The sequence below is a fragment of the Onychomys torridus genome, chromosome 3 (genome assembly GCF_903995425.1).
Source record: "Onychomys torridus chromosome 3, mOncTor1.1, whole genome shotgun sequence".
In the NCBI taxonomy this organism is placed as follows: Eukaryota; Metazoa; Chordata; class Mammalia; order Rodentia; family Cricetidae; genus Onychomys; species Onychomys torridus.
In genome coordinates, this window is record NC_050445.1 from 138,806,825 (window position 1) to 138,829,474 (window position 22,650).

A 22,650-nucleotide genomic window follows, 5' to 3' on the forward strand; every position below is an offset into this window, starting at 1 on the left:
AGTAGCCACAGAAGCTGAGCTATAAGAGCAGGCCCTGGCTGGGGATCGTCATGTTCTTTATTGCACAGGTTGGGAGAGGATGGGATTGTCTCCTCTGTGTCTTCCTTATTAGGAGTTAGCCTTCAATCCTTGCCATGCCTTCAGGGAGGCATAATGATCTTTGTCTGTCCTAGCGACCCTGCAGGTCCCTCAGCCTGGGCCAGATCTGGCTTCTGGGCCTGGTGGGCTCTAGTCTAAATCTGTGTAGGAAGCTTGTGAGTCCAGGGCTTGGTGGCCCTTATAGGTCCCCAAGATGGTAGACTGAGAGACAGGGCATGCTACTCTGTCCCTGATGTCACATGGGGCCTTTGCATTGGTTCCTTCCCAAGTTGAGTGGCCATATCCCTAAGAAGTTGGCTCAGCCAATCACAGTTCCTCTCGGACCCGGAGTCGCTTCCCAGCCTTGTCTTGGACCCGCTGAAGCTTGTGACTTGGGGGTTCTGGGGAAGGGTCTCTGCTGAGCATTTCTTCCTCTGCCTCCTCTTCCTCCTCCTTTTGCTCTTCCTCCTGCAGCAGCTCTTTGGCTTCTGTCCACTCCTGGAAGTGGATAAAACTATGGTTCAGTGCTTTGCATCCACCTTCCCTGGGCCACCCAACAGCTTCACTGTGAGCCTCACCCCTGTGAGCCTCACCCCTGTGCAAGTTTCCGCAGTGACCACCCACCCACCCCTTCATCTCTTCCTACCCCTAACCTTCCTCACCTGCTCCCTGTGCTCAGGTGCCCATGTGTGCCACAGTGCTAGGGCACAACGCCGTCCCTGTGTCACAGCCCATACACCATGGGGATTCTCACCACCCGAGCTGAAGGCCACGAGGCGCCCACATCGAGGACGAACCTGAGCCTGAGGGGTGGGGAAAATACAGCATCAGACTTCCTGTCCAGTACTCCTCACTAATTCAGGGACTTGTGGTGATATTTTATTTGTGCTCTAACAAATAAAACTTATCTGGGGATCAGAGGACAGAGCCAGCCCCTAGATTAGACTTAGAAGCCAGACAGTGTTGGCACACCCTTAATCCTATCAGGAGGCAGAGATCCATCTAGATCTCTGTGAGTTCAAGGCTACACTGGGAACAGAGCCAGGCATGGTGACACACACCTTTAATCCCAATCAAAGATATGAGTTCTCAAGTGCTAGGATTAAGGCATGTGCCACCATTGCCTGACTTGTATGTTTAATATGGTGGCTGGCTTTTTCCTCTGATCCTCAGATAAGCTTTATTGGGGTACATGAATAAAGTATCACCACAGGGACTAGCTAGGGGCAAATGAGAAACTGGCCTTAACTCAGGAAGAAGGCAAGGCTGGAGGAGATGGAAGCCAAAGGGGGCAGGTGCCTCCTAGAGGTTCCCTGTTCTGGAGCCTGACCTTTCCTGTCTGACCCCATGAGCCTGGAGTGAAGTACTCCGAGGGTCCTAGATCCACAATGGGACGGAAGGTGATAAGGACCTTCAATGCATTTCCACCCTAAGAAAATCCTAGACTGTACATGAGTACACAGAAGACAATTGCTCCTCTCTGTTTATGCCTTTATGGGGAAGAATAAGATAGAATGCCTCTGTGTAACACAGGCTGGCCTGGAACTCCTGCCTCAGCTTCCCTAATGATAGGATTACAGGTGTATACTGTCCCTCTTCTTGTCCATTTCTAGGCCAGGTATAGAAGTCTCCATGACCAAGGACAATAAGGACACCTAACATTCATTAACTGTTTATTAATACAAGGCACTGGCTCATCCTTTTAAGCACATTATATAAATTACTTTTATTCTGGTTACAGAGATATCTGGGGGAGCTTGCCACCAATCCCAACAACCTGAGCTCAGTCCTTAGACCTTCCACATATGGTGGAGGGAGAGAACTAACTCCTACAAGTTGTCCTCTGTGTGTGGCATGCACCCTCCCCTCCGCCCACCCCTTGCACATGCACACACAGATGCACACATAAAATAAATAAACATTTTTTTATAATTATTTCTCAGGCTGGAGAGATGGCTCAGAGGTTAAGAGCACTGACTGCTCTTCCAGAGGTCCTGAGTTCAATTCCCAGCAACCACATGGTGGCTCACAACCATCTGTAATGAGATCTGGCACCCTCTTCTGCATACATAATAAATAAAAAAGTCTTAAAAAAAATACTTCTCAGAGTGCTGGGAAGATGGCTTATTGGGCAAAGGACTTGCTGTGCAAGTATAAGGATCCGAGTTCAGATCCCAGCACTCCCACACCCAAGTGTGAGGGAGTGACGGGGTAAGGATGACACCTGATGTTGTGTTCTGATCTCCACATGTGCACTGTGGCATGCACACATATGCACTCCGCAAAATATGTGTGTGCAAAGCCAGGCAAGGTGGCACATCCTTTAATCCCAGCACTTGAGAAGCTGAAACAGGCAGATCTCTGTGGTTCACAGCCAGCCTGGTCTACATGTGAGTTCCAGGCCAGCCAGGGCTACACAATGAGACCTTATCTCCAAAACCAAAAGTCAGTCACTTGGGGTGGTGCATGTCTATAATCTCAGCACCCAGAAGGCCACAACAGGAAGGTTGCTGTAAGTTCAAGAGCAGCCATGGCTAGCTATATAGTCAATTCAAGGCTAATCTGGAGTATGTAGCAAGACTCTGTTTATAATAATAATAATAATAATAATAATAATAATAATAATAATAATAATGTCAATAATAATGGGTACTATTACTGTCACCCTTAGTTAGGAAAGTGAATTTCAAAAGTGTTAAGAACCCCAATCTGAAGTCTAGTCCAATGGTCCTGTCTGTGCCTGTGCTAATAGCTAGCTCCATTGCTGTCTGGTCATGGGAGGCCAGAGAGGGTGTTAGATCCCCAAAACTAGAGTTAGAGGTGGTTGTGAGCCACCATGTGGATGCTGGGACCCACACCAGGTCCCTTTCAAGAACAGCCCTGTGCTCATAACCACTGGGCCATCTCTTGAGCCCCCACCTGCCTTGTTCTGTTTTCGTTTCTAAGTTTTTATTACTTTTATTGGAGGTTGGGGTGAATGGTACAGTGTGGTGTGGAGGACAGAGGTCAACTTGTGGAAACTGGTTCTCTCCTTCCACCATATTGGTTCTAGAGACCAAACTTAGGTTGTCAGGCTTAGGGGTAAGCACCTTTCCCACTGCGCTATCTCACTGGCCCGTGTTTTGTTTTGTTTTTAGAAGGTGTCTTGATACAATGCCCAGAATGACCTTGAACTCCTGGGTTTTAGTGATCCTCCAACCTTAGCTTCCTCAATAGCTGGGACTACAAGTATGTATCCTGTATCCATGTTCAGCCACCCTTAGCAGGTAAGGCAAACTAGGAAGACGGGGTGGGGACCAGATAGAGATCTTCTGTGAGGCTCAATCAACCTCTGCAGAAAACCTTGAATGCAGTCCAGTGGCCAGCAGGACTAGAAGGGCGGGGAGGGACGGGGTTAAGGTGGCCCCAGCCATTTCCCTGCATTTGCCTTTGGAGAACTTCTGTTTTGAATCCTGACCCCACAGCTGGGCCCTCTGCCCCAACCCCCTACCGTAACAGTGAGGGCGTTGGGCTGTGTGAAGAACAGGTCGCCTCCTTTGAAGTCATCATTGAGGTAGAGGAGCCCACTGGAAAGTAGAGAAGAGAGGAGGCAGTGAGACACCCACACACACACACAACCCAGACCCAGGCCTGGCAAAACAGACAGCCTTTGGGCCTGTGTGCCTCTCTGCCAGTCCCTAGAGAGGCTACCCACCTATAGTCTCGATAAGTGTAGGCTGGGGGTTCCCGCCAGCATTCCCCAGTGTCGGGATCCAGGACACAGTTGTCTGCATGCACTGGGTGACTCAGGTCCATGCGCTGCTCCTGTTCACCTAAGTAATGTAAATGGACCCGGTGACTAAATCAGGGTCCCCCCCGTGTCCCCCCCCATGGGCCCATGCCTGTAGCTCCTGGAGTGACAAATAATTGGAGAAGCTCCCTGCTCCCAGTTAGACCAGCAGGGGACTGCAGTGACGATGAGTCCCATACAGATGATGGGTTCCCTGATGGTTACCTTCTATGGCACTTCGGCACACCAGGTGGGTGAAGGAAAGATGCAGTGGCCTTTCCGGGGAGAAGTAAGCTTGGGTCAAGGTCCGCACTCGTTCACTCGCCTCCAGAAGCAGCTTAGCACCTGACCTGCCCACAGTCCCAGCCCGGGCCAGCTGCAGGCAGGGAGAGAGGCCGAGGAAGGCAGGCCTAACATTAGCCCCTGTGTGTCTGACACTACTCTCCTATGTGGGTCTACAGTCTGTCCAGCAGCCCAGACTCCTCCTTCCAGCAACTCTATGACACACCAGCACCTCAGGTCTCAGGATACACCCTTTCTCAATGATGGACCAAGAGTGAAGTAGTCTAGGTCCCCAGAGAATTCCTCCACAAAAGCCCAGGCCTTGGTATCCAGCCTCCTGACACAGCCCTGCTTCTCAAGTATTGGGCATCAGACCAGGCCTCCTCTTACCTGAGCAGCCTTGAGCACTGTGAGCCCCTCAAAGCGTTCATGAGGACTATGAGGTGAGCGGCGACCACGATAGCCAGATCTGGCTCCAGCCTCAGCTGCATCCTAAACGAGAAAGGTTTACACAGCCGGTCATTCCGGGCATACCTCGCTGCCACATGGCTCCAAGGCTCTCCTTCAGGCTTTCTCAGTTCCTGGAGCTGACTGGGAACTTCCAGAATTCCCCTGTAACTTTTTCCTGACCTGTGGCCCTTTCCCAGAGAATGTCACTTGTCCTGGTTTTCTGGATTGTCATTCTCAAAGAAGTTCTGGAATGCTACTTACCAAGGGAACTATGTGGACATTGCCCTGGAGAGCAGCCCACGGTGGGGAAAAAGGGATCCTGAGATGGTAAGAGTGCCTGAAGGAGAGAGGGAGCTGAGGCAGGAAGTACTGGGTTACCCTGCAATGGGGAGATGGGAGTCTTTCTGCAAGCAGGGCCCTAACAGGAAGTCTGACAGGCCAGTTCTGGCATGAAGCTTGAGGTATCAAGACCTCAGCACTGACCTCCTCCCACCGATGGGCTCCATGACTCCACTGCCTCCGATGCCGGATCCCTACTACCCAACAGCCTCCCATGACTCACCTCTCCCGGGCTCTTCCCATGTTTGGATGTCTATCCATGGGATTTTTTTTTTCTTTTGAGACAGGGTATCACTCTATAGCCAAGACTGGCCTGGAAATCAATATGTGGCCTGCTTTGGCCTCAGCTTTCCAAGTGCGGGATCACGGGAGGGAGTAAACTACCATGCTCTGCAGACATTCATCTTCCAGCCGACTTGTTGAATCTCTGTGTGAGTGCCACTCCCTAGTTACCCCACATACAAACCTCACCCCTATGAGTCCACCTTGTCACCCAAGCCATCTAGCTCCCACCTCTACCTCCTCTTCCTTCTCTTCCTCTTTTGCAGCGCTGGGATCAAACCTCGGGGCTCACCCATGCTAAGCAGTCTCCACCACGGAGCTTTCTGTTTATATACACTGACTGTTACCTTTTCTAGATGGTGTCTCGTGTAGCCCAGGATGGCCTTAAACTTGATATATTGCTGAGGATGGTGATGAATTCCTGATCCTCCTGCCTCAGCCTCCTAGGTGCTAGTTACAGACCTGTACCTGGTTTATGAGGTGCTAGAGAGCAAACCCAGGGTTTCGTGCATGTTAGGCAAGCCCTCTACCAAATCAGCTACCTCCTCAGCCCCTAGGATTTATGTTGGGTTTTTTGTTTTGTTTTTTGTTTTTTGTTTTTGTTTTTTTGGTTTTTCAAGACAGGGTTTCTCTGTAGCTTTGGAGCCTGTCCTGGACTAGCTCTGTAGACCAGGCTGGCCTCAAACTCACAGAGATCCACCTGCCTCTGCCTCCTGAGTGCTGGGATTACAGGCATGTGCCACCACCGCCCAGCTGGATTTATGTTTTAAGATAACAAATAAATAGAAAAACCAATCCAGATGGTGATAAATGATGAAAATTAAAACAGGGTTGTGACTTTATGAGTGCTCATCCACAGCTCCTTAAAGAGGTGACATCTAAATTAAAACCAAATGTTGCAGAGATGCCACTTAAATGTATGAAATGGAAACATGCAAAGGTCCTGAGGCCAGACTAAGTTAAGGAACGGAAAGACTTCTCGAGATTACCCCTGGTGTGGTCTTCTCATTATCTTCTGCAAACTTATCTTTTTCTAGCTTTTATTCCCTAGTACTTCTTGTCTCTCTCATCTGTTCCCGTCTTCATTCCCTGGAGCCTCTCCTCATTCCCTTGAATACAACCAGAACCTAAGGCCACAGCACTGAGTTTCCTCTACCATTGTCTTCTAAAGACTGCCACTAGAGGGGGCGCCTGAGTCTACAGGCTGCGGCGCCAGGATTGTCTGCACTCAGGAATCCACCAGCAGCTGTCCACCATCATCTACCAACAAAGCTGAGGCCAGGGAGGGAAGAGAAGGCCTTCGCCATCACTCTCGGCTCTCCCTCTTCCCTCTTGATAACAGACCGCAGAGTAGCGGCGACTGCATCTTGAGTGCTTTCCTCATTCTAAAGGTTTCACAATATACTAATTTACTTAAGCCTCAGGACACCACCAAGATAGAAACAGATAAATCCCACTTTACAGATGGGAAACTAACTCACAGACATTTAAATAAACAGGGAACTACTGGATCGGCTCCACACCTTTAACCCATCTTTTCCTGCAGTTCATGGAACGCACTCCCCCCCTCTTTTTTTGTTATCATTTTTTATGTGTATGGGTGTTTTGCCTGCATGTAGATCTTGGTTTCAGATCACTGGTTGTGAACTACCATGTGGTAGGAATCGAACCCTGGTCCTCTGGAAGAGTTGTCAGTGCGTCTAACCGTCACATAGAGCCTTCTTTCTAGCCCCCTCCTTCTTCCTTTCTGCCTTCTCCCTTCTCTGCTTTCTCTCTCCCCTTTGTGACAGGATCTCTTTATGTTGCCCAGGTGGCTTCACACTCCCCAGCCCAAGCAATCCTCCTGCCTTAGCCTTCCCGGTAGCTAGGACGACAACCAACGGGTAAGGCTGGCATAAGGAGCTGAGGGTGTGGGAAGCTCTTGTCTAGTGTGTGCGATACCCTGGACATGACCCCGCCCCCCAGCACTGCAAACTACAGCAAGACCGGTGTCGGAGTGAACTGGAGTATCAGCCCTCAGTAGTCAGCTGCCAAGGCCTCTGCACTGCCAGTGTCTCTGTTAGATCGTACACACTTCCTTGCAGAACTTAAACCTGCTCTAACCGTGTCTCCATGTTGGTTCCCCTCTTTCCACATGTCTCTAAAGGGCAGTCTTTGTTCATCTACCCGCCTCTAGAATCTAGCCATTTCTAGTCCACGGCAGGTGCTCCAGGAATATGTAGTGAATGAGTCCAAGCCTGGAGTGAAGCATCATGAGATGGCAGCCTCAGCATGTGAGCACGGGTCATTCATCACACACTAGGAGAGGATGAAATGCCTGGGAAAGGAAGCCTGATGCCATCTGAACTGTCAGGGAACCAAGGAGCCTTCTGTGTATAGACATCCACGTCTCTGCTCTTCCATTCTGTCTTTTCTTCCTAGTCTTTGTAAAGCACATCTGCCCTGGCCAGATGTGGTAGCATACACCTGCAAGGCTTGTCATTTCCAGCACGTAAGGTTTAGGTGGGGTACTGATAGGAAGATCCTGAATTTAAGACTAGCCTGGGCAACATAGCAAGACCCTGTCTCAAAGAAGAGCACTCAGGCTCTCTGTATCAGCTAAATTATGAAGAAAAGGAAGTAAGGAATATGGCTCCTGCAGTGTTGCTGACGTCACTTCTGGAGCTGTGCATGCTGGACCATCTTGGGAGCTCTGGAAGCTGCTGCAGTCAGTCCTCTGTGGGCACTAGCAGTCCAGGGTCCGTCCATACTCACAGAACTAGCAAATGATACTCATGGGAATAGAAAGGCCCAGCCTTTAGGTAGTACCTTTTGGATGGCAGCTCCCACAACAGATGCAGGGTTGAAGTGAACGGCTAGGAGAAGAGGTCTTAGGAGACCTTATTATTGTTTTTTCTTTCTTTCTTTTTTTTTTTTTTTTTTTTTTTTTTTTTTTTTTTTTGAGACAGGGTTTCTCTGTAGCATTGGAGCCTGTCCTGGAACTCGCTTTGTAGACCAGGCTGGCCTCAAACTCACAGAGATCCACCTGCCTCTGCCTCCCGAGTGCTGGGATTAAAGGCGTGTGCCACCACTGCCCGGCCAAAGGGAACTGTATTATTTTTTATTTTTATGTTTTGTTTTATTCCTTTACTTTATTTTATTGGTTAGGGAACCATTTTAAAGCTCCTTCTACAGACACTGTCCACAGGAGAGACACCATCAGAAGAGGATCAGGGCAACAGTATTGTTGAATGAAACCAGAACCAACAGTAAAAACGTTAAAAGGACGATAACTCCATAGTGACACAACCTCTAAAGTCAGGAGGGGTCTTTGTTTTCATGCTATGCCTGTTTTCACGTTATCAGTACAGTTAAAAATAGACTTTATTAGCTATTAACTTTAAATGAGGTAACATGAAGAGTGTATCCTGAATAAATTCATCATGTTTATGCAAAAAATTAATAAAAAGAGGAAAAAGAACTTTTCCACAGTTGAGATAAAACATAGACATTGAAAAAAAAAACAACAACAACTTGATGGGGCTGGAGAGACGGCTCAGTGGTTAAGAGCACCAGAGGAACCAGGTTCAATTCCCAGCACCCACATGGCAGCTCAGCTGTGTGTAGCTCCAGCTCCAGGGGATCTGACACTCTCACCCAGACATACATGCAGGCAAACACCAGTGCACATAATAATAAATAAATCTTTAAAAGAAAGAGAGAGAGAAACTTGAGGCAGATAGAACACTGGACATAGGCCAAGAGCAAGGAGTAGGTGGCTGAACCTGAGGGTCTCTAGCCGTGTGGCTGAACCACACACCACCATACCTTGGCCAACTGCAGTAGAACCCCACACTCAGCTGGAGTTAACAGTCCATCCAACACAGCTCGCTCCGACCCATTCAGCTGCTGAGCATCCTGGGTGAGGGTAACACCCTCCAGGAGGAGGACATCTACAAGGGGAAGAGTGGGGTCAAAGGTCACTGGGGCTCACCTGAAGGGCAGTAGCTGGCAGATTCCAGGCCCTCACTTCTGCCTCCTGATCTTCCCCTCCCCCAACCCCTCCCACTTTTTGTCCCCCAATTCTACACATAATAAGGAACTCACCCTTCCAGTAAGTCATAGACTTCGGCTGTGGAGGCTCATGGTCCCAGGACCTCTTCTCTTGATCCTCTCTCAGGGGTGAGAGACATACTCAGAAGACAGTGCAGACCCATCCTCTCACCTCCCAGCCTGGGCCAAGTGGCCCCTCCACAGGCCATGACCTACCTGAGCTGCTGTCTAAGTGCCTCAGGGATGAGTGCTGCAGGGGTCCAAGAATCCTGTGACAGTCAAGAACAGTGCCATCACCCTCCGTGTCTAGCTCCTGGGATTCCTGACTTCAGAATCTGAAGTCTGTGTCAAGGTCTTCCAGATTCCGGAGAGGAAGACAGAGTGGGGAAGGCCTGGACCCAGTGCCAGGGCTACCTCACACACGACAGTCCTGAGTTACAGACCGGACTGTAATACACAATGACTTCCATCACACTGTTTGCCAGGTGCCAAAAGCTTTATCCCTGCAGTGAGATTTTGTAGTTTAGAGTTTGTAATGGTTGGTAAATTCTAATGGAATGGGTGGTTCTGACGTGCTCGCTTTCCAGGTGAGGGATGGGAAACAGAAAGGTTGAATCATAGGGTCACCTTGACACAGCTTGTGAGAGGCAGAACAGGACTTAAACTAGCTTTACAGCCCTCACTTTCATCCAGAAGCTCTCAGTGAGTGGTCTGACCCCCGGAGACATTAGACAATGCTGGAAACTATTGATCTCATGACTTAAGGGCTATCAGTGTACTATTGACACCTCCTAGGAAAAAGGTCAGGACAGCAGCTGGAGACCCATCAAAGCCGAGGACAGCCCCATTCTCTCCTCCAACAAAGAACTATCGGGTCCAAAGTACTTTTCTTTCTTTCTTTTTTTGCAGTGCTAGATAGAGTTAGAACCCTGTGCGTTTATGTGTGCTAGGGAAGCATTCATCACTAAGTCATCCAAGTCCACAAAAGTCAAGTGAAAACCACTGCGTTATGTTAAGTACCAGTTTTATAATATTGGCACTGGACTTGGTCCTCATAACTAAAGGAGGGGAATGGATTCAGCAGCAGTGAGGCTTTCTGCGCTTTTTTATCAGATGGTATAGCTTCAACAACAGGACTGTGGAACATGTGTGATCTTCACAATTGATGGATAAAGAAACTGGGTAAGGAAACAAGTAACCAGAGGGTATTTGTGGCCGAGAGCCTGATTCTTAGCCATGCATGGTCCCATGGCCATGCCAGAGTTCTGTAGGCCTGTGGCTGTGGGCACGTGGGGCACTGCTGCTGACTGCAGCAGCATATGAATGCCAAGCATCACTGTGCCTCACCCTTGCGAGAAAAGCTTACCAGGTCCTTGAAGCTGGTGCCCAGGTGCTCCATGGCATAATAGAGTTGTCTTTTCTCCCCGAGGGATCGAAGAACGAAGCGCTGGATGTCCTGGGCAGGGTGGAGACAGGAGAATGGAGATAAGTGGGAAGGGAAGGGAAAGCTGGGGGAGAACAGGACAGCCCTGGGTTCTAGGGCACAGTTGCAAGCTCTTGAGATCCATCACCAAACCTGACGCTGCAATGGGTTGCCCTTCAGAGTGTCTGGGCTCAAAGTAAGAGTGGACATGAGCTGGGCAGTGGTGGCCCACACCTTTAATCCCAGCACTCGGGAGGCAGAGCCAGGTGGATCTCTGTGAGTTCGAGGCCAGCCTGGTCTACAAAGTGAGATCCAGGAAAGGCACCAAAACTACACAGAGAAACCCGCTTGTGCATGCGCTCACTCGCTCTCATACACATTTATGCACATAGACATAGACTAAGGGGAAAGAACAGTGCTGGGATAGACCCCCAGGAAGAATACAGTCTGATGTTTGCAGGCAGAGAGCTGAGGCAGAGGTCAGAACCTAGACTTGGATATCCCTTTGGTGGCTAAAGAGCTTGGGGTAGGAAGCCAGAATGAGCTGAGTGTGGTCTTGTTCACTTTAATCCCAGCACTCAGGAGGCAGAGGCAGGCGGATCACTGTGAGCCCCAGGCCAGCCTGGGCTACGTAGACTTCCAGACGAGCCAGAGCTACACATTGAGACCCTATTTAAAAAAAAAAAAAAAAAAAAAAAAAAAGCAAAAAAAACCCAAAACACTAAATTTGGGTTGGAGAGATGGCTCGGCAGATAAGAGCACTTGTTGATCTAGCAGAGGACCCAGGTTCAGTTCTTAGCAACCACACGGTGGTTCAGAACCATTCTAACTCCATTCCAGGGATTTCCATCCCATCTCATGTCCTCCTTCTCATTGTTGTTTGTGTTTATTTGTTTATTTTGAGACAAGGTCTCACTCTGTAGACCAGGCTGGCCCTGAACTCAGAGATCTGCTTGCCTCTAACTTCCGAGTTGCTGGGATTAAAGGTGTGTGCCATCACACCCATCTCCATGCTCTCTTCTGACCTGGAGCACACACATGCAATAAAATAAAACAATCATAAACAAATAAAACAAATCAAATAAATAAACAATGAAGCCAGAATGGAGTATAGAACCCAGCCCACTCTTGGGTGTTTGGCTTGCTCCAGGCACTACCTATCAGCAAGGGATTACCTCTCGTGGTCCCAAGCCAGGTCTTGGCTCTCCCAACTGAGTTTGGTACTGGTTCAGAGCCTTTTTGGCAGCCTCATCCTCTGGGTAGAAGAGCAGGACACTCAGGACATTTTCCACGGCCTTAGACACATTCCCCACTGGAGATGGAGGAAGGTGGGGAGGGACAACAACAAAGAGGATAGAACAGAGAAAGCTGAAGGTCACCGACTCCCAGAAGCCCCAGCCCGACTGGGAGATGTGTCCACCCAGCGCTTCTTCCAAAAGCATCCTCAAACATACCTTCAACAGCAGAGCTCAAAGAAGAGGAAGAGGGGAGGAAATAAAGGAAGGTGAGAAGCAACAAGGGCTGAAGGACCCAGTGACCCATCTGAGCTTTGCACAGTGGTGTCGAGGACCCCATCCAGAAGCGTTGGTCCCCAGGGGCCCTGAGAGTGAAATATCAGTGCAGAGTCAGGTGGGAAAAAGGAGGAACAGACAGTTCAGAACGGCAGCAGAGACACATCTTCACTCCCAGGGTCCGTCCTTCCCAAGCTGACCCTGAGCATGAGCCTCCTGCAGCCCTCTCAGCTGGCTGGGAAGGAAGTCGGGGACAGGGAAGCTTCGACCAGGACGGGTGGCTGCGTCTGCCACACACTGCTGCCGGCACCGCAGAACCCGGATCCAGTGTCCTGTAGGGAAGACAAATGGGCCGTGGGTTGTGCATGGTCCTCCCCTGGCATCCATGCTCTCCCACAGCACACAGTCCAGCCCTCGTCTGTTGCGGGATATTATTTTAAGGTGCATTACATTTGTTTGTACTGTGGAACATTTGTTTAATGATGCAAAGATGTGGTGCATTCTTTTATGTTGCACTTGTTTAACTCTGTGAAGCTGTGTTACTTTGTCCACCTAAAACACCTGATGGTCCAATAAAGAGCGGAATGGCCAAGAGCAAGGCAGGAGAGAGGATAGGAGGGGCTGCCAAGCAGGGAGAATAAATAGGAGGAGAAAAGGAGGGACGAGGAAGTGAGAGGTTTAGGAGCAAGAGAAGGAGGAGGACTCCAGGGGCCAGCCACCCAGCTACACAGCAAACCACAGAGTAAGAAGGAAAAGAAAAGATATACAGAAATAAGCCGGGTGGTGGTGGTGGTGCACTTCTTTAATCCTGGCACTCCGGAGGCAGAGCCAGGCAGATCTCTGTGAGTTCGAAGCCAGCCTGGTCTGCAGAGCAAGCTCCAGGACAGGCACCAAAGCTACACGGAGAAACCATGTCTCAAAACAAACAAAAAATATAGAGAGAAACAGAAATACAGAGAGGTGAAAGCCCAGAGGCAAAAGGTAGACAGGATGATTTAAGTTAAGAAAAGCTAGCTAGAAACAAGCCAAGCTAAGGCCAGGCATTCATAAGAAATAATAAGCCTCCATGTGTGATTTATTTGGGAGCGGTGTGGCGGGCCCCCAAAAAAGTCAAAGAGAAAAAACAACCAACTACCCTCACCTGCAATGGCCTCATACAGGCCCCCCTGGCTCCCCTCTTCCTCCTCCTCTCCAGCCCCCTGCTGTTCCTCAGGCCCCTCACAGCTGGCACGACAGCTCTCCATATGGGCCAGGCTCCCTTGGAGGGCCTCCTCTAGCTTGGGCAGTGCCAGGGCTGCCTCCTGCTGCCCCAGTAGCTCCAGGCCAGTGTCATAGGCTGCCTGTGGGGAAAGGAAGCAAGGTTGGTGTGTGTGGGGACATCAAACAAGATTGGGAGGTCAAAGGGCATAGTGGCATATGCTTTTAATCCTAGCACAAGGAGGCAGAGACAATTGGATCTCATTGACTTTGAGGCCAGCCTGGTAGACAATAGTGAGTTCCAGGACAGCCAAGGGCTACACAGTGAGACCCTGTTTCAAAATGAAAGATAGGCCAGGCAAAAGTGGTAGCACAGGCCTTTAATCTCAGCACTCTGGAGGCAGAGGCAAGCGGATCTCTGTGAGTTTGATGCCAGCCTGGTCTACAGAGCAAGTTCCAGCACAGCCAGGGTAACACAGAGAAACCCTGTCTCAAAAAAAACCAAACAGAGAGAGAGAAAGGGAGATGGAAAAGGAATGGGCTTATTTGGAGCATGAAATCCCTGCCCTGCTGTGTGGACCTGGAGGAAGAACAATGTGGCCTCAGACCATTAGAACAGCACACACTTTAGTGGCCACAGAGGAAGCTGAGTACTAGGGAGAGACTCGTCACCCAGGGCCACTGAGAAACAGTACCCAGATCTCCTGATGTTCAAGCTGCACAAAGCTACAGTTGGCAACAGCCAGGTAGTACTGAGAGGCTCACCCAGTATAGGGGCGTCTCTAGATCCTGGAAGCTCTGGGGTCGAATCCCAGACATTCTTCTGTACTTAGCCATGTCTTCCCGCATCTGCAAGTGTGTTGGGTTTGCCACAAAGAAGGTGTGTGCTGCAGAAGCTGCCAGGTCTAGCTTCTTCAACTGAGGAGTCAAAGGGATGAGGTATCAGAGCCCGGGGTGTGGGGAGGTGTTCAGACCAATGTCCCTTCACCAACCTCCTCCAGAGCCTTATGGAAGCCCAGCCTAGCAGGACTGTCCCAACTAAAAAGCACCAAATCCCTTGGAAGCCAGAATGTTGGGATTCCCAGGACTCTGGTACAGAAAGAAAGGTTTGCAAGCTTTGGAGTAGGTGGGCCATGGGCAGAGGACCTCAGGGTCTCAGTTTGGGAGACAATGAAGTGAATGGCTGGCCGAACTAGATGGAGCAGTGGGGAAGACCTTGAGTGACTAGAATCTGCAGGCCTTTAGGACCCTGAGCTGAGGTGTGTGTAGCTAGAGCCCCTCCCTCCTCCAGCCACGTAGGCACTAGCTACCATCAGCTGTCTCCTGCCACAGTCCCAGATTTCAGCCTCAGCGGTGCTTCCTCCTCCAAACCTAGCATCCCTCATCCAGCCTTTCCGAAGCTCGGTCCTGTCCCAAGAGAAGGCTCCCACTCCCATTCCCACTCCTGAACATGACGTACACACACACACTTCCTGTCCTGTGGCTGGTTTGGGCTCCTCACCATCTGTTTTTCATACCTAGGAAGAGGCTGCGTTCACTCACCGAGCCCCGCTAAAATAAAAGTGCGGAGCCCTCCCTCCGTGTTCGATCTACTCCCACTCCGTTCCAGCTTGACCCCCTACTCTCTTCTGGCCCTCCCTCTGCGACCATCACAAGTCCTGGCCACCCTTTTGACGGTACCCACTCAAATGTAGAAGCCCGTTATCCGCCCCCCTCGGGACTCCAGCCCCGAGTCCCGGCGCTGAGCATCCTGCCCTCTCCTGGTCAGCTCCAAGTAAGACAGCCACTCGGCTTGGGGTAGCACCCTCGCTGGCTCGGGCACCTGATAGTAGGACCTCTGCAGGTAGTTGTAAGGCTCCCGTCGGCGGAAGGCATCCCGCAGCGCGCTCCCCATTCGGAGTCTCGCCGCGCCCCCGGGGCCCAGCCTGCGTGCCGCGCACTGGGTCAGGCACTCGGCCCGGCGGAGCGTGGCGCGCAGGAGCAGCGGCTCCCAGGCCCCGGGCCCCGAGGCAGGCTGCGGGTCGCCGAAGAGCTGGGCGGGGAGCGCGGCGTCCGACTCGGCGGCACAGCTCGCTCCGCAGACCTGCCGCGCGCGGCCCAGCGCCGTCCGGCTCCGCAGCGCCTCTCGTAGCAGCGCCACCGCGGACGCCCAAGCCCCGGCGGAGTAGGCTCGCAGCCCGTCCGCGTAGAGCAAGTCGGGAGCCTGGGGAGGCGCCCCCGGCGACAACGAGGCCAAGCCCGGGGGCTCGGAAGGCTCGGGGGACCCCGGGGGAGGCAGCAGCAGCAACAGCAGCAACCGCAGGAGCCGGAGCATGGTGCCCAAAGTCGCAGGCCCACTTCCGAAGGGAAATGCGGAGCCGGGAGGGAGGGAGAGGGAGGAGGGGCAGGGGGAGGAGAAGGAAGGAAAGATGGAGAGGAGAGGGAGAGGAAAAGATGAGAAAGTGAAGCCAAAGATGCCTGCTGGGCTTGGGCCTGCCGCAGGGAAAACCAAAGTGGGACTGAGCGAGAATTCCGAGGACACATGGGGCTAGTGTGGGTAAGAAAGGGAAATGCAGAAAGGAGGGTGAAATGGGGGATCTGGGACGCCTGTGGTGTGGGGTAATTTCGTTCCCGTCTATCCTGGGGTCCTGGAAAAGGACTGTGGACGCCCCTCACACGTTTATCTGCCCACGCTTCTGCCAACCCACCGGGTTGGAGAATGATCTTTGGAAAGCAGCGTGGAAGAGGGTCTGGGATTCCAATTCTGACCCCAAAACTTTTCACCCAGAAAGTGAGCACACGGGAACATTTAGTGGAGTTGATGATTGAACAGTTACACTTATTTGAACAAATATCCTTTCCATTTCAGACTAACACACTCAAGTGTCCAGTGCCCCACCCCAGCATCACAGGCCCCAAGCCTGTCTCTGCATGTTGGACGATTTCTTCCTGTACCTCTTTCCCTGCCCTTTCTCCATCTTATCCCCTATGAGCTCCTCTTCTTCCCCTAAGCCACCGACCATACCCTACGCCACCGCAGACGCTGGAGACCAGGGTTTCAATGGCAATACTTCAGCCTTTAATACGTTTTGCTAGGGGTGAAGATGGGTGAGTAGGGTGTCTGGTCACTTGGATGGGAGAGAGCTGGAGCGCTAGAACCCAGATCTAGTGCCCATCTCCCCGGAGGCAGCTGCCATAGGCTCAGGGCCAGAATGAGGAGAACTCACCCACGCCCCCTCCTCTGAGTTAAGCAGGCCCATGTGGCCTCACAGGGTCAGCTGGGGGAAGATGGGGTTGCCTGGGCCCCAGGGTCTTCCCCAAGCCCTTGAACTCTCCTCACTCCCTGTCAGAGAACAGCGTCTCCCTGCACTTAGCCCCAAAGGAAGCCCAACAGCTCTGCTATCAGGAGACCCAAGGGAGAGGCGTCGAGGCGAAAGACCCAGTGGCCTGGGCCTACGAGGAGAGGGTCCTGGCGAGGCAGTTGGAGAAGGCAGAGGTGTCTCATCGATGAAGGTGGTGATCTCCTCCCGGAAGAAACCAGGACCTCGTGGGGGCCCCCCACCTGACCCCAGAACCCCACTTTCTAGGAACTGGCGAAGGCTGGCTAAGCCCCCGCCTTCAGCCTCTTCCTCATCCTCTTCATCCTCCAGCCTGTGTCTCTGTCCCAGGAATTCAGGAGGGCCCCCAAGGGCTCGGCTCTGGGCTGGGAGGATCCGGATGTCATCGGACGATGACCATTTGTGCAGGACGGAGCCCGGTGCCCCAGGAGTAGAAAAGATGTTGGTCTCATCGTGGGACAATCGGCGGGACAGGGGGACCTGGGAAGAGGAGCAGGGAGACCTGGAGTTACTGCAGAGGCAGAGGCAGAGGCAGCCAAGTGGGGTCTCTGCAAACAGCATCATGCCCTTCCGATTCTCCGAAGCATTTACTCTAGTAGGCAAACCTGGTTCTGAGAGACCTGAAGGGGGGGGGCATTCTTTCCCTTATCTTCCCTTCATCTGTCCCCTAGGGTGCTCTGCAGTCCAGAGTCATGGAGTAGTGGTGCAGGGGGCCAGAACAGAGGGAGACCCTTCTCCCCCATACCTGTAAATAGTGTACTCTCTCAAGAGGCGGAAATAGCATGTGACGGCCAGGCAGCAGTTTCACCTGGGTGGGGTCCCGACCCCCTGACCCTGTGGCCCCATTAGCATCAAAACGAATTTTGCACACTCGGCCATCTGTGTAGTCATCACAGGCTCCATCTAGGAGAGAGAAACAGCAGAGTGGTTACAGGCAGAGAACACCCACCCTCTCTCCACCCCGTTCACGAGGTCCAGGAGGAACCTTTGGTTCCCATTAGTCTGTAAGTCCAGGAGGGAATGGCTAGCTTTGGTACAGTCACTTGAGTCCCTGGTCCTTCACACAGACTTGTTCTTTTCCAAGAACTGTCCCAAGAGTGGGGCATCTTTTTCAGGAAGCTTAGCTTCCCTTTAATGTCAGACTTTCTTTCCATTAGGACTGAGGACCCTTTCTCTGGAACTCTGCTTGGCATAGACCAAGCTGGGTGGTGCAGGCCTCTAGACAGGAGCAGGGCCCTAGTGAAAAGCTCCCTCAGTGCAGAAGGAAGCCTGGCTGGGATGGCCGAATGCACTATCAGGCTATGCAGAGCCTGGAGATGGCTCCAGCTCAGTCCAGCAGGGGGCACCCCAGGGCAGCACATCTCCTCAAGGAGAAGGGCGGTGGAAAGGACAGACACTAGAGGTAGCTGTCCAGGAAATCAAAGTCCCCATCCCTCTTCTGACCGTCATCGCCATCATCCTCGGACATGATAGCCACACACTGCTCCCACACTGTGCGCACATCGGCACGGTAGCGCTCACAGGACCAGATGAAGGAGGGCAGGAGCAGAGTCTGTGCCATGGAGCACCACAGCACGGCCAGCACCATCCATGGCGGAGCTGAGTCTGACTTTAAGGAGAAGAAGCTCACCACCTGGCGGGGAATAGGGAATGACTGGTCAGGTGTAGGGGCCCAGGGCCCTACCCAAGCCTGATACCCACTCCTAATGCAAGAGATTAGGGAGGGTGAGTAAGAAGGGATTGAATGAGAAAAGTCAGGAAATGCTGTAGACAGAACCCCGGAGCTGGGGAGAGATAGACAGAGAGACAGAGACAGACATACAGAGAGACAGAGAAAGAGAGGGAGGGGAGAGATCGACACTGCAAGAAAGTTAGACTAGGGGAAACCCAGGAATGGGGCCTGGCTAGCGTGGTAGAGTGAGCCTAGAGTTTCCACTCAGGAGTACTCAGAGACTGTGAGTTCCTAAGGACAGCTGAGTGTCAGGCTGAATGTTGGAGGGGCAGGATGGAAGATGGAGCTGGAGAATAGAAATGAAGAGCGGCTGATGGAGCTGGGAGGTTGAGTAGGGAGCTCGAAGATGGATGATAGAGACAGGAAAACATGAGTATTGGGAGGAAAGGACAGTGAGAAAACACAATGGAGCTTCCGCAGGGCTGGTAGAGTTGGAGGGCCCTGAATACGAAGAAGAACTGGTTGAGGGACCTCAGTCTCACCAAGATGGGCACCCCTGTGAGTGAGTCGTAGAGAAAGACGATAGCGCTGACCAAGTTGGTGACCTGCAAAGATGTCTTGGCAGATTCGGAGCCATCCAACGAGGACCGCCGCTTCCCTCGAGTATCCTCCACCACAATGGCCGGCACCTCAAAAGCTGGTCGTGTACCCAAGCCCCCCAGCCCACCCACTTTGGCTCCCACACTGCCCCCAGCTTTCCGGGCCTGCCGAGCCCTCCGGGGCCGGGCCCACAGTGTCTGATAGAAAGTGATAGCCACACAGACCAGCCCCATGACAATGCCCCCAAGAAGCAAGAGACTGAAGCAGACTCCGAAGCCGAGGCCGATCTTGGAGACTATGAACTGGCAGCCTCGGGCATAGTAGCGCTCGCCGTTGTTATGCCAGCCTATGGAGGGCAGAGTAGAAAGGATGAAGCTGACCATCCAGATGCCCATGACGGCATGCAGCGCCTGCTTCTTGGCGTTGCTCAGGCGGTAGTTGACAGGCCAGCGCACCATCCACATGCGGTGGTAGGAGAGCGAGGCAACTGTGAAGCAGGTGGCCAGGGCCAGCGTGTAGTAGGTGGACACAAAGACCTTGCAGATGCTCTCGTTCCAGTCATAGTCAGAGGAAGCCTGGCGCCGGAGCTGCACCACCGCAAAGGTGGTGAGGGGTACAGCCGCCATGAGTATGTGCGTCCCCGCCAGGAAGCAGAGCAGTAACTCCAACGGTTTGTGCTTCTGCTGTTTGGCTGAGATGCTAAGGATGATCCAGGCATTGGCCAGCAGGGCCAGGAGCCCACAGGCCAGCCAGGACAGTGCATTTGATCGGAGGGAGGCCTCTTCTGCCCCCAGCCCGCCCCGAGCCATCCTATCCTCGGCCCCACCCCCACCCCCTTGAACTCTCGGGGGCGGGGGCTAGGTCTCACCCTGGAGCCCCGCTCACACACACCCCCATGATGCCCACAATCCTTGCCCTGCAGCCAGGCAAGCTGACCCCAAGTCTTCCTTACTGTTCAGCATTGCATGGCCGACTCAGCTAAGGCCCCGTGGGCAGGGCAGGGGAGAAGGCAGAGAATCAGTAGAGGTGGTGGTCCTCAGCCTCCATATTGGGTGGGGCTTTTTCTCAGTTATCCCTGTAATTGATGGGGGAAGCAGGCTTACTGCTTTCCCATCTCTGAAGCTGGCTAGAGACCTCTGATGCCCATGCTGGGACTTCCAGGTCTCCAGTGGGTCTTGAGCAGTCAGTGCGGAGGGTGGAGCTCAGTCACCTAGATAGGCTGTGAGGGAAGATGAGGTGGAGAAGGCAAGAGTTAGGCCTGCACTGTACTCTGGCTCACGGGTACCCTTTCTCTAGAAACTATAGAAATGACTGGTTGTGGAGAGTCACTGGGGTCACTCAGAGCATTCTCCTGCCTTAAATGAGATGCCGACTTTCCCACGAATAAGACCTCCTCTATTTGCAGACTACGTGGGCAAAGTCTCCATGTCTCCATCTTTTTAAGCCCTCTCTCCCTGCTTTGGAATTACAAAGTTGCTTCTTGCAATAGCCTGTGCTCGGAACTACTCACCCCTGTCTCTGCCTCCCCAGATCTTTCTCCAGTTCCCAATGGGAGACATGTGATGTGTTCCTTCCTGGGGCTCACATTAAATAAAGCAGGAACCCTTCCTTACATGCCGTTTTCCTAGCCCGTGCGGTCTTTGTCCGGCCCGGCTTATCTAAGCCTGGATTTTCACCCGTTCAGCTACCCAGGGAAGATGGAAGGAAGGAGGCTGGCGCTGAAGTTGGGGGTAGCTAGGGAACCTGAAGGCGGGGAAGCCACTGACATCAGAAGCATCCAGAAATGGAAAGAGGGGGAACCAGGGAGAAGGAGGAGAGTTTGAGCAGAAGAGAAAGAGGGGAAAGTGGTAGTATCTGAAAATAGAAGGGAAGGTTCAGAAACCCTTGGCGAGGAGATAGAAATTGGAGGGGGAGTGAGCAGGAGGATTATGGATGGAGGGAGCAGGGGACAGAGGGGCTGAGAAGAAAAGCTGGACTGACTGTCCTCACTAGGAGACCTTGGGTCTCCTCCTCTGGCCCAGAGCCTCAGTTTCCCCCTAATGGGGAGGAGGAGGAGGGTCCTGATCTTAGCGACACAGTTCATGGAGACCTGGGGAAGACACTAGGAAATCAAGTCACCCGCTTAGCGAGTAGAAAGGGGATGTAAGGACCGGCATAATGGCTTCGGGCCACTGTTTCCTGAGGAAGAACCTTAGGCCCTAGCTCTCCCCAAGAGGTCCCAGTCCAACCCCCACCTTTCTCCCCCTAGCCCAGTACATCCTAGTTGCCATGGCAATGGACAACCAGGGGGAGGTGTAGGGAATTGGTCCGAATGCCCCCCACTGCCCTCCCCTACAGCCTTTGGACCCCTTCCCACCCATCCTCGCCCCCACCTCCACCCCCAGACCCAGTTGGTGGTTCCGAAAGGAAGAGAGAGGGAGAGTCAGGAAGGGAGGGAAGAAGGAAGACGTGAAGGACAGAGAGAGGGAGATGAAGGACAGAGAGAGAAGGGAAGGGAGGAGGGCTATTGGGGGCTTCCTGGCCGACAGGGGTCCCTCGCCCTTCGCCTTGATCGGGTAAGGTCAGGTGGCTCCTCCCTCCTGTCACCTAGGGTGCTCTCCAGGGCAGAAACAGCAGGTGGCTGGGGAGGAGGGGGCGGGGAAGAGGGGAGCGGAGGCAGCCGGCTGGGCGGGGTGGGGGAGCCCAGACACGCTGGGGAGCGGGCAGGGGTCCTCTTACCTCCGGCTGCGCTCCGCTCTGCCGAGGAGACGCACTCCCGACCAGGCTCGCCGGGGCTCAGGCTCCAGCTCGCCAGCCCTCCTCCTTCCTTCGCTCCCTCCCTCCCGGCCTCCTCCCCCTCCACAGCCGGGCCTCCCAAGCTCAGCCCGCTGGTCTGCGGCCCCTCGAGGCTCCTGTCTCCCGGGGTCATCCGCCTGCGAGCCCGGGCTTAGGGAGCCGCCGGCCAGCCTTGGGGTCGGGGGTGGCGAGGGTGGGGCGGGGAAACTGGACCGCGGGGACTTGGCGGAGGAGGGGCAAGGAAGGAGCGGGGAAGGAGGGGGCGAGGAGGACGGCGGGGAGCGGGCTTCATTGGTGAAGCGGTTGGTGTCCTGCCCCCACCCCGTCCCGGTTTTTCAACACGAATGAGCCCGAAGAGGCAGCTGGTGTCGTTAGGGACTGAGGAGCTAGCTGTCAGGGGAGGAGGAAGCGTGTCACCGTGTGTCACTGTGTGCATCCTTGTGAGGGGTCTTCTTGGGTAGAGCTCAGAGGGGCACCACCTGAAGGCCTGCTGGAAGCTGAGGGTGCTTGTGATGCAGGCTGAGACCGCTTGTGAAGTTGGAGGTGGTTGCACGGATCAAAAAGATGTGGGCTCTTGGCACACCTGTGTACACCTCTTTCTCCTCCCAGAACACAAGCGCACACTTATGGTGGGGACACACACGATTGCCACACACATTACAGTTTCTCATAGTCCCTTTCCTCTCCCATACACAGACAGCAGGAAAGCACACATAACCCCACAATCTCTCGGCTAACTACAGAGTCACACACACAGTGCTTTTGGGATGAGGAGGTGGGAAATCAACCTCTAGGGAATTTTTTCTTCTCTGGGCGATTTTGTCTTCTTCCTGGGCTAGGCCTGGCAGCTAAAGCCCCAAAGACTCCTGGATCCCCAGAGAAGTACATGCCCCCCCCCTCTCTCTCTCACACACACACACACA

The 22,650-nt window shown here is 52.9% G+C and overlaps 2 protein-coding genes across 2 annotated transcripts; both read right to left on the minus strand.

The window, feature by feature from the left end:
• Positions 1–39: 39 nt before the first annotated feature.
• On the minus strand, positions 40–15,744 carry P3h3 (prolyl 3-hydroxylase 3). Its single transcript, XM_036182596.1, has 15 exons — positions 15,186–15,744; positions 14,129–14,281; positions 13,308–13,506; positions 12,367–12,498; positions 11,831–11,967; positions 10,599–10,688; positions 9,449–9,501; positions 9,287–9,354; positions 9,008–9,132; positions 4,520–4,621; positions 4,073–4,223; positions 3,773–3,890; positions 3,569–3,644; positions 741–881; positions 40–576 (listed from the first exon to the last, which is right to left on the minus strand). The coding sequence occupies exons 1-15, from the start codon at positions 15,675–15,677 to the stop codon at positions 406–408; spliced, it is 2,208 nt and encodes a 735-aa protein (XP_036038489.1). The 5' UTR covers positions 15,678–15,744; the 3' UTR covers positions 40–405.
• Positions 15,745–16,393: 649 nt separating this feature from the next.
• On the minus strand, positions 16,394–22,071 carry Gpr162 (G protein-coupled receptor 162). The gene is made up of 5 exons (XM_036182597.1): positions 21,671–22,071; positions 18,895–20,171; positions 18,124–18,313; positions 17,426–17,583; positions 16,394–17,160 (listed from the first exon to the last, which is right to left on the minus strand). Exons 2-5 carry the CDS (start codon positions 19,759–19,761, stop codon positions 16,609–16,611), a joined length of 1,767 nt encoding a protein of 588 aa, XP_036038490.1. The 5' UTR covers positions 19,762–20,171; positions 21,671–22,071; the 3' UTR covers positions 16,394–16,608.
• Positions 22,072–22,650: the final 579 nt, after the last annotated feature.